The sequence below is a fragment of the Lagenorhynchus albirostris genome, chromosome 6 (genome assembly GCF_949774975.1).
Source record: "Lagenorhynchus albirostris chromosome 6, mLagAlb1.1, whole genome shotgun sequence".
Lineage (NCBI taxonomy): Eukaryota > Metazoa > Chordata > Mammalia > Artiodactyla > Delphinidae > Lagenorhynchus > Lagenorhynchus albirostris.
The window spans coordinates 69,629,581-69,639,635 of record NC_083100.1 but is presented as its reverse complement, the minus strand read 5'-3'; the positions used below and the strand labels follow the sequence as shown (position 1 = coordinate 69,639,635).

General features: G+C 39.9%; 1 protein-coding gene across 1 annotated transcript in view; it reads right to left on the bottom strand.

The window, feature by feature from the left end:
• Positions 1-3,918: 3,918 nt before the first annotated feature.
• Positions 3,919-10,055, bottom strand: part of DPP4 (dipeptidyl peptidase 4) — a 55,758-nt gene continuing 49,621 nt past the window's right edge. Inside the window, exons 22-24 of the mRNA XM_060151481.1 lie at positions 6,857-6,929; positions 6,517-6,590; positions 3,919-4,911 (exon numbers count right to left, since the gene is read on the bottom strand). Of these exons, the coding sequence (XP_060007464.1) occupies positions 4,810-4,911; positions 6,517-6,590; positions 6,857-6,929 (249 nt within the window). The 3' untranslated portion in view covers positions 3,919-4,809. The remainder of the gene's footprint in view (positions 4,912-6,516; positions 6,591-6,856; positions 6,930-10,055) is intronic.

Sequence of the window (10,055 nt, the reverse complement as noted above, 5' to 3'; positions counted from 1 at the left end):
TAGAGGATTCAAACAATTTGAACTTTATGAACAAACTATGATGAGAGCTATATTAGGACGTACCTCTTCAGTTTCCCGGAGAGCAGTGACTTAGATACAGATGACATTGTACCCATGACTAGTAAAAGCTTCTAAGATCCTTAGTAGGATTTCCTACTAAGTTGATTTCCTAAGTTGATGTGATGGAATTCTCACATCAACTTAGAGCAAAAGCAACAAATGCCAAGTGGTGAAACTATTAGCCTCAGTGACCACCTGTGAATAGAAAACACTCAGAATGACATACAGCCTGATGTGATCATTGATCTTCATGGTGGTGGCCTTGAGTCATCACGATGCATTGAATTATGGTCTATGCTGGTTATTTAAGAAAGCATGGAGATATGTAATCATTTCTGGCAAGACTTCCAATTGTATTTTTCAAAAATGTTCAGAAAAACATGGTATCAGCAGTAATCCTGAGATGATTAAAGAAATCTAAGTGTAATACAAAATTCAGCCAATGGCTGGCTCATATGAGTCCAGAAACCACCCTCCCCCTGCTCACCTTTTCATCCCACTTATCTCATCCATCCAATAGACTTAGCCTTAGAGCTAGGTACTTTTACCTTCAAGCGTGTGTAGAGTCATAGATTTCTTCCATTTGTTTATAAGCTCCTTAAAGGTAAGGATAGTGTTTTATCCCTTCTTTGTAACTCTCCGGAACCTAGTTCTTCCTGTGCTTTGCTGTTTATTCAGCCAGCAAAGGCTGTAGACAGAATCGTAAGTAAAATATATCGAAGATGTGGCCTCTCAGTTTATCAAGAATCATTAAGGATCCAGAAAGGATTCTCACTGACATGGCAACATCGGAACAAAAGCAAAAGCTTACTGAGCACCTTCATATGCCCAAAACCTGTGGACACAAGATGCCTAAGGGGAGAACTGGTGTAACCCATGGAATCATCAAACCAGGCATGGTGTATAAACCTCCACAGCAATGCAACAGGTATGGGAGGTAGGTATTTTGGTATCTCTTTCAAATTAAGTAACTGGGGTTCAAAGAGGCTAAGCAATGTTCTTTAAAATGTTCCTCACTGTGAGTGTCAATGCTGAGATTCTAACCCATGTCCGCCTAGCCTCGGCTGGAGTGCACTGACTGTCCAGCAGGAGGCAAGATGTGGCCACCTTCCTCCTTGACCAGGCAGTCATTCTGGCTCATGCAACCAGAATTGGGTTGAGTAATATTTCTTCTCAGTATGTTACTTTCTTTGTCACTCATCCTTCTGTGATTAACACTATAAACCACACCTACTCAATGAAATAGTATTTTTGTTCACAAGTCACAAATATCATGACTTTGGATAGGAGAAACTAATTGGAACAATTAGAGTTTTCGTTGTTTGATGGGTCACACTTTTCACCATACATGTGTTTTAAATACACTGACAAACTTGGGATGACTGCTCAGATGAAAGATTATTTAGAATAAGAATTTTGACTGAGTTTGCTGGAGTTCAATTCCAGAAAAGACACCCTTCTCAATTTGGCAGTAAGAAAATTATCTTTCTTTTTATTAATTCAAAGCCTTGAGTTTAAATGTTAATATTGTCACAGAAAGGTGACATTCAGAGAGATGATACATTTCTACTGAGCATGACATTGGTCTTATTAATCCCATGCTCTGAGCTTTTCTTAACGGTAGTGACATTATGCTTTATTACCCACATTCATCTCATTCTCAACCATCCGTGTCCCTCAGATATCCTGAATACACACTCCAGATCTTTCCGGATGTATGTAATACTGTTCTCGGACACTGCTGTCACAAAGTTGGAAGAAGAAAATTCTCTTACTTTACTCTGAAAAAAACCTTCTTCTGTTTTGGTGGTGTTTTTCATTTAGAGCTTATTGAATCTTAAATATTGTACAAATCTAATAGTTTTATAAATTGGAATTCTCACATCAACTTAGAGCAAAAGCAACAAATGCCAAGTGGTGAAACTACTAGCCTCAGTGACCACCTGTGAATAGAAAACACTCAGAATGACATACAGCCTGATGTGATCATTGATCTTCATGGTGGTGGCCTTGAGTCATCACGATGCATTGAATTATGGTCTATGCCGGTTATTTAAGAAAGCATGGAGATATGTAATCATTTCTGGCAAGATTTCCAATTTTAAAAAGTTCAAAAATAATTTATAAAGTGATTTTCTAAAAATCTTGATCAAAACTTTAAAAAGAAACACTGTATCCATAGAAGGGATGTGACAATTTCTCCTTTCCTTTGGCGCCTGTGTTCCTGGGCACCGGTGCACTCTAACAGGTTGTTTACGAAAGGATCTTAGCATCCAGGTGCCTGGTGAGGCTGAGACAGTCAAAGGCGGGCAAGTCTGCACATCTTACTGGTATGACTAGTTCCTGTGTGTTTCAAACCTACCCTCAGACTAAGTCTATCTCGAATTTGTCAGTTTAACTTCCTTCCTCAATAAACTAATTTAAAACTCTTCCTGGAGAGTAAAACTTGTCCTATGAGGGTCAGATGAAATTTACTTTAACTTCAGTCACATCATCACCATTTGCAACCCTCATTATGTGAAAAATACGTGCTGGGATTTTTTAATTACCTGTGGGCTCCAGAGACAACATTTTGAAACTAAAGAAACAATAAATTCATACAGTTTTGACATTGTACAGTAGTTGTACAGTATCAGATATTATATAATCCTCTTAATATCTGTATAGTATCTGATATTGTACATCTGCTGTTGTAAAATTGTCTTATTAATATCTGAACAATACCTGATATTGCACAGTGTCTGGTTTCAATTAAGATAAAAGGAGAATTTTTACTTAATTTGCTTTATGATTACTAATTCAGTCCAGGATGTGAACATATGACCTATGATTACTCTTTCTGGATATAGAACTCCACAAAGATTGGTCCAGCTACTCACAATGATTGCACTCTATTATTAGAATTATGACAAGAGCCCTATAGGGTTTGAAGGTTGGCTTATGGTTCCAATGAATGAATGATATTTGAGACTTAAGACTTATGGTTCCAATGAATGAATGATATTTTGAGACTCAATTACTCAATGCCATGCGCTGAAAATACAGTTGAAACAATTTCACAATCTTCTGTTCATTCCTGTGCATGACTCACCAGTCTCATGTTGAATTGATAGATTTTTTTCCAATTCTTCCATTTTTAGATTTTTATGCTGTAACGCATTGTGTCTGGGACAACTTTTTCCAGCTATGTTTGAAACTATGTTTGAGTTCATAAAATCAATTTTTAAAAATAAGGCCATTTTGCAAATAATTGAACAAAAATATTATGTGTCCTCAGTTATCTCAGCGTCTTAAATGCATGGTTTCATTAATATAGTTATGTCAACCAAAAATAATTAAACACTTAAGTTGTTGACTTTTTTTTTTTTTTAACTTCTACTGAGCCATCTGGGCTACCAAGATGATACTGTCGAGATTATCTGATATTATGAGCCTCATCGTAGTTCCCCGGAATAAAATGATATAGTATGTATTATATAAATAACCCAAACTATTTTGAGTTGATTTTTCAAAAGCTTATATATATGTATGATAACAGTAATTGTATATGTATTAGATAAAATCGCTATGAATTGCTTAATTTAACACATTTCTATGTATCTATTTCTTACAAAAACTGAACCCTCTCCATGTTTACGAGGCAGTTTGGGATAACAAGCAAAATAAACAAGAGCCTTTCTGAGTAAGCGTGTCCATATGCCAATGCAGTTTAGGTCTGATTCAAGACACAGAACTCATTACCTCTGAAAAAATGAAGGCACATTTATTACTGACCAGGAGAAATTCCACCGTATGTAGAATGGGAATCATATCACACACATTTGTAGCTAATTTTCAATTTTTAAAAACAAGTCCAAGGAAGTTAAAATATTCTTTTAATTAGATGCTCAAAGAAATGAAATAAGAAAAACTGATGCAAAGACTCCTTCAAGTTAGGATTTGCAATACAAATATTTTCATCTCTTAACAGGGCAAGCTGATGTGTTCACATCTCCGTTCCAAGCTGCCTCTCTCACTAGGAAACATCAGTATTTTTAAAGCACATTTACAATGCTTTCCCATCACCCTTGCTGTGTTTTTGTAGCACCTATAGCCATAACTGGCACCTGGGGGCCCTGCATTGTTGGCAGTTTCTCTCTCATTTCTTTGGAGTCTATTCAACTGCTGTGGTTTTATTCAGAAGTCAGTGCTTTTGCATATATGATTTCCTGAGACTGTTTGAATAGTCTTTCTCAGAAAACTGTGCCAGTCTGGCTGTGAACAGCTCTTCGAGGAGCTGATAGCAGCCTGGTTGGGTCAGCAGGCTTGGACTGGGGCTCACAGCCTCGCCCTGCCAGCTTCTCTCCCTACCCCCTCTTTTCTTACCCCTGCCTCAGTGATATCACGGCCCACATCCTGCCATTCCTTCCAAGAAGAGAACAAGTCTAGTCCAGTTAGAAAAAAATGCTGCCCAGGGAACCTCTGCAAAGCTCCCATAAAAACAATTCTTATTTGTTGTTTCACTAACTGAGATGGAAGTGATTTTAAATAATAAACAAAACCAGACTGAATAATTCAAACTTCCGTAAGGTTGCAAAGACAGAAGTCCCTACTTCGGGTTATAGATATGAAATTTGGGAACAAAGGTAACCTTACATTTCTTGATTTGAGGGTACTTTTTTAACATCGTCATCTTGATGGTGCAGTTTTGAGATACTGAGAGCAAAAGTGGCTTTTCAGAAGCTTTAAATGGCATGCTGTTCCAAGGTGCTAAGGTAGCGAGAAGCATTGCTTTAGGAAGTGGCTCATGTGGGTGTAGATGTGTTGGTGTGCCGTGCTGCTGGCGATCCCATGGTCTTCATCTGTATACCACTGGAGACAGAAGAAGAAAGGTCAGAATTAGGAAGTCAGTTGTCTTTTTTTTTTTTTTTTAAACCCAAGTGAGTTCTCATTAGCATACATGGAACAACAGGATGTTTTAATTCTTCAATCAGTTTGTAAACTGAAATGTGATCAAAGAGCGTTTCTCATTTCCTCCCAGAGCTTTTCCAGGGCATGTAGGTCTGTCCTGCAGGAGTCTCTGATCGTCCTTTGCAGGTGCTGAGACAACTCACTGTGAATTTGGCTTCACTGCACAGTGCTTTAAGGATATGTACAGTTAAAATATCCAAGTCCGTTTTCAAATTTGACTCAAAGGACACTTAGAAACACATCATGCATAGGAGGGAATGTTTATCCTGTAAAGCCCACTTTAATTAAGTGTTATCAACTGTTAAATTTCTCCTACACTGCAGTAAGATAAACTATTAAAGTAAATGAGTTTTTAGAAAGCAATTTTTCCTAATATATATCAATAAGGCACTAGAAAAAATCTATTTCAGTATTCCATATATATTTTTAGCATAACATATGAAGTCAAAAGTCAAATGTATTATTTGCAAACACTTTTTCACTGGAATTTCACTGGAATCTCTTATCTGCATGTCTGACATTTATGTAGGATGAGTTGATGACCTGAGGCAAAAATTTATCAACTCATCCCACCACGTGAAACAAGTGGGAAGTCACTGCCAGGCAAACATATATTATGGAGACATAAATTAACTTTCAAAAAGGGCTTAATGTATCACGCCCTTTCTTTGAACAGTGGAAGGATACACCCCAACCTCATAAGAATCTAACCCCCAAAATATATGCCAGGTTTTGTGGTATCAAATGACTGTCCCAGTTTTACACGGTAGGCGCTGTTTGAACTGAGCACGGAGCAAAATGTGTACGTTAAAGGAGAGTGAGGGAAAGCAGGCTTTTTAAGCTAATACAGACAAGAAAGGACTTAACACAAAAATATCTAGTGCAACACACACACATATATAATCTTTGTTTCTTCTTACTCTGAAAAGGTCTAGTGCATAAAATGAATTTGACTTAATACCTAGAAACATCCTCTGAATAGGCAACAACAGCTCTAGCCATTTCCGACTTTATAAAACCAGCCTAATTGTTTATAACCTGTGGTGTTCAACAGAAGATAACATGGAAGTTGCAAAAACTGAAGCGCACTGATTACTGATACCCCACTGTTGTTAGAAGGGCTAGTAACACATACTATAGATGGATTTGCATATTTGACCTGAGCTATTATCGTGCTGGTTTCACTTTAGAATTACTCTGCCACACGTTCACTGGCTAAGTGATTACTTTTTAATCAAAATAGGGAGAGACAGGACAATCACAGGACTAGGGTTTTGACCCTCTCAGGATATGCAGTATTGTGCTTCTCAACCCCCAACTGTATGATATCGAACATGACTCTCTTTATGACTCAAGGATATCACTTCTTCAACTTCTCATTGGAAAAAATGACTCCTTTTGCTTCCGTCCCCCGTCTCCTGGAACTTCTGTGAGGAGAAGTAGTTCCAAGAGGGGAACCAGACCCCACCAGGAAGTTCCCTCCCCTTGCAGGAAGTTTTGCTATACCATTGACTGGAAATCCACTCCAGCATCCACCAGGGCTTTGGAGATCTGAGCTGACTGCTGAAAGTGAACGTTATCTGCAGGGAGAGAAAGGAAACGTAAAGTAACTAAAAGCCCGCTCCACTTTTCTGGTAGGAAGGGTGGGAAAGGCACAAGAAGAAAGGGACTGTTTGAAGTTCTAGGATTCAGCATCCCATTTAGGCCAAGACAAGTGAGTTGTGGAAAAGCAACACTGTTTTATTGAAGTAAATGTAACAGTCTTGCCCCTCATGCTTTTGTTTTGTCAGTAGTGAAATTGCAAACCTGTCTGTGATACTAAAAAGTCTAATTAACTGAAACTCACCATCTGCTGTTCCATGAATAAGGAGGTACTCAACTTGTTTAAAATTTTCAGCTCTGCTCATGACTGTTGAATTCTGGAATTGGGAAAAAGAATGTCATTATTCAAAAAAAGATCTGCCATAAACTGATTTTTCACTTCAGTTTACAAAATAAAATGTTTTCAGCTGGGGCCCCCTTTGATACAAAATATAGCAAACCGATATTCAAGCAAATGCTGTCTCCATGCATGGCAGAATGTACAGCATGCCCTGTCCCTGTGAGACAGGACCGGAAAGGGAGGATGCCACATCTTCCCTGTACATGCAGAAGAGGGCATCTGCGCCCCCCCACCAGGCTGCATGCGAAACCCCTTGAGTCCCAGATCCCAGATTGGCTGTGTCCTATGCATTAGCACAGGGCAGAGTCTCATATTAGCAATGTATGTTCCATGGGCTTATGCTGTAGTTCAGCCAAAAAGTGTATTGCCATGGCAACCATGTGTCACATGGTGCCGTACATGCTACATTTCAAAGAGCCTGTACATAGCATTTGCAACTAAACATACTCTGCAATATGTCATATGAACTTTGGTCTACATTGCTAGGCTCTGAATGAGAAGCAAGTATTACCTTGTTTGGAACAGATGTTTAAAACCTAGGCAAATGTAACATACGGGAGGGGAAAGGGGTGAAAAAGATCAAGTATGGCCTTAGAAAATCAGTGGGTGGTTGTCTGCCTCATTCTGCATTGGGGAAAGTGCTGCTTTTGGATTAAGCCAGGGAATTAGAAAAAACTGGGAGGTCAGCTTTTTGAAGGCTGTTTCATGACCTTGGACAGGTAGGACTTCTAGAATGAAGGTGGAGTCCTTGGTGGAAAAGCTTTGAAAGTATAGAACTAGTCATCTGGTCTTAATTTGGAGATGTTTGCAGAGTTGGGATGAAGGTAAGAATGTCATAGACATTGTAGCAACTTTGGGAAGGGGTGAGCGGGACTCTGCTTCTGTTGTTGGGCAGAGGAAGGGCCGGTAGCCTCCCTATGGGTTTAAAATCAGCCGGCTTATCCTGCAGCATCTTGGTGAATCAAAGTCAACTTTATGAGAGGCAAGGTTTGTGTTTTACAGATATCTTTGTAGCTAACATCAGCTTAATATTTTGATGGGAACCCTGAAGGTCTGGCTGGAAGGGGATGGGGCTAAGGTCTGAACGTTTGTACTCTAGCCCCAGCTTCAACATCAGAGAGCTGTGCACCTAGAGACATGCTGCTGAGTGTTGTTTTCTTGGAAATGGGAGGAAGATTAACTCTTGCTCTCACTGAAATAGAAATCAAGAGACATGGCTTTTTTTAAGGTTAAATTATGGTGATGTGAGGATGGTGTGACACAGTGTTTCTGGAAAAAAGACATTCTGTCTACAACTTTAGGACAAAGTCACCCAACATATTTGTGTTGACTGAGGCGATCAAGGTGATCTTCTCCTGGAAAGCTTAGAGCAAAGGCCCTCCCACCCTTGTGCAGGCTGGGTCCCACTTGTCCTGACCATATGGCATTTCTGACCCAAATTGAGAATTTACCCACGAACTTTCAGAATAAACGCCCAGGACTCATTAAAAGTCGCACTTCTGTTTTACTTTAAGAAACGTGTTATCCGGTGAGATGTCCCAGATGAATCCATCCCTCCATCCCAACATTATACTCCGTTCATTCTTCCATCCATTCATTCATTCTTTCAAGTCGATCAATATTTATTTGTCATATACCCAACTAAACAATAAGATCCATGAGAAGAGGAATTTATATTGTTCATTACTCTATCCTGAGCATTTAACAGAGAGATAAATATCAATTAAAGGAATAAACCAAAGAAATGTAGGCAATTATATTGTACTCTTCACTACATTCGGTCCTAGTTTTGCAGAGGCCAGTGGGAACAGCTAGGGGAGGTGGAATAAAATATTCTCATTCTGAAATTTACCAAGATATGTTTTGCCCACTTTCAATCCACACACCATGCCATCAGTAATGAGAGCCGATACTTATTGTGTACTCCGTGCCGGTCACTCTGCTAAGCATCTTAAAGGACTTATAAAAGCACTGTTCTATTTAATCCTCATGACATTCCTGCAAGATAGGTCTATAGCAACCCCACTTCTACACAGAGACAATAAAGTCCACCAGGTTACATCAGGAAGAAGTCGGAGCTCTGATGGCAGAACCTCTTTTACCTCCTATGCTGTACTGAGTCTCCACTAAACTTCCAAGCTGCTCACGATGTGGTCTTCCAGGAAAGATACAGGGAGAAAGAAATTGTTACTGAACTGTTCTGGGATTTGCAGTACACAAACACACTGGGTGTTCTTTGCCCCCTGCGTTCTCATGCCTTCTTAGAGTGAATTCATTGGAAGAGAGCTGGCTCGCACAGACCTTCGAGACTTGTGAGGCGTTTTGGACTGTGTGGTTGATGTAGAGCCTAATGAAGCAACAGAACCCTGAGCGATGTCCTGCCCTGGAGAGAGGAAAGGGTCAAAATCAATCTCCCAAAAGGCCAGTGCAGGATTCAAAGCTGGAGACAGCAGAGGCTGGGGCTGAGCCACCAACGGTGAACATTGCCAGTCTGAGCCCCAGAGCCGGCGCCCTCATCCGGGTCCTCCTGCACCATCCTTTCTGCGGCTACACGGCTGTCTCCTCCACCTTGTTTCTCCCCACAAGAAACCCAGCTCTTCGCGTGCCAAAGATAGTCAACTTTAGCACCTAGACGTGGCCCAAATATCCAGCTGTGTCACCTCCCCTCCCCTCCAAAAGCCTCTCGGGCCTTCCTTGCGTGGCAGAGTGCACAGCCAAAGCTGCTCCACGACCTCCCTGAGCCATGAGACTGAGAAATGTCGCTGAAACATAGAGTAATAGTTAGGAGACATATAAATACGCAGGACAGTTAGCAAGGAATGTGATAACTACTGGAGTTTGGACCAAAACAGTTTCTGGCTGCCTTTTTTTTCTTAAATGGAGTGAATACAGGCTGAAAGAAGACAATTTTTATAAACAAGTAAAACCCTGAGCCTAAGATAAATGTTGTGATGTACACACTGTAGCTGTGATGAACTAGACATGGTGAGAAATGCAACATACTGAGAAAAAGACGAAAACTGTGATAAAAGTGTCATGATGCAAATTGTTTTACATTAACAATATTACACTACAAAGAAAGAAAGACAAATACTTTAATGCA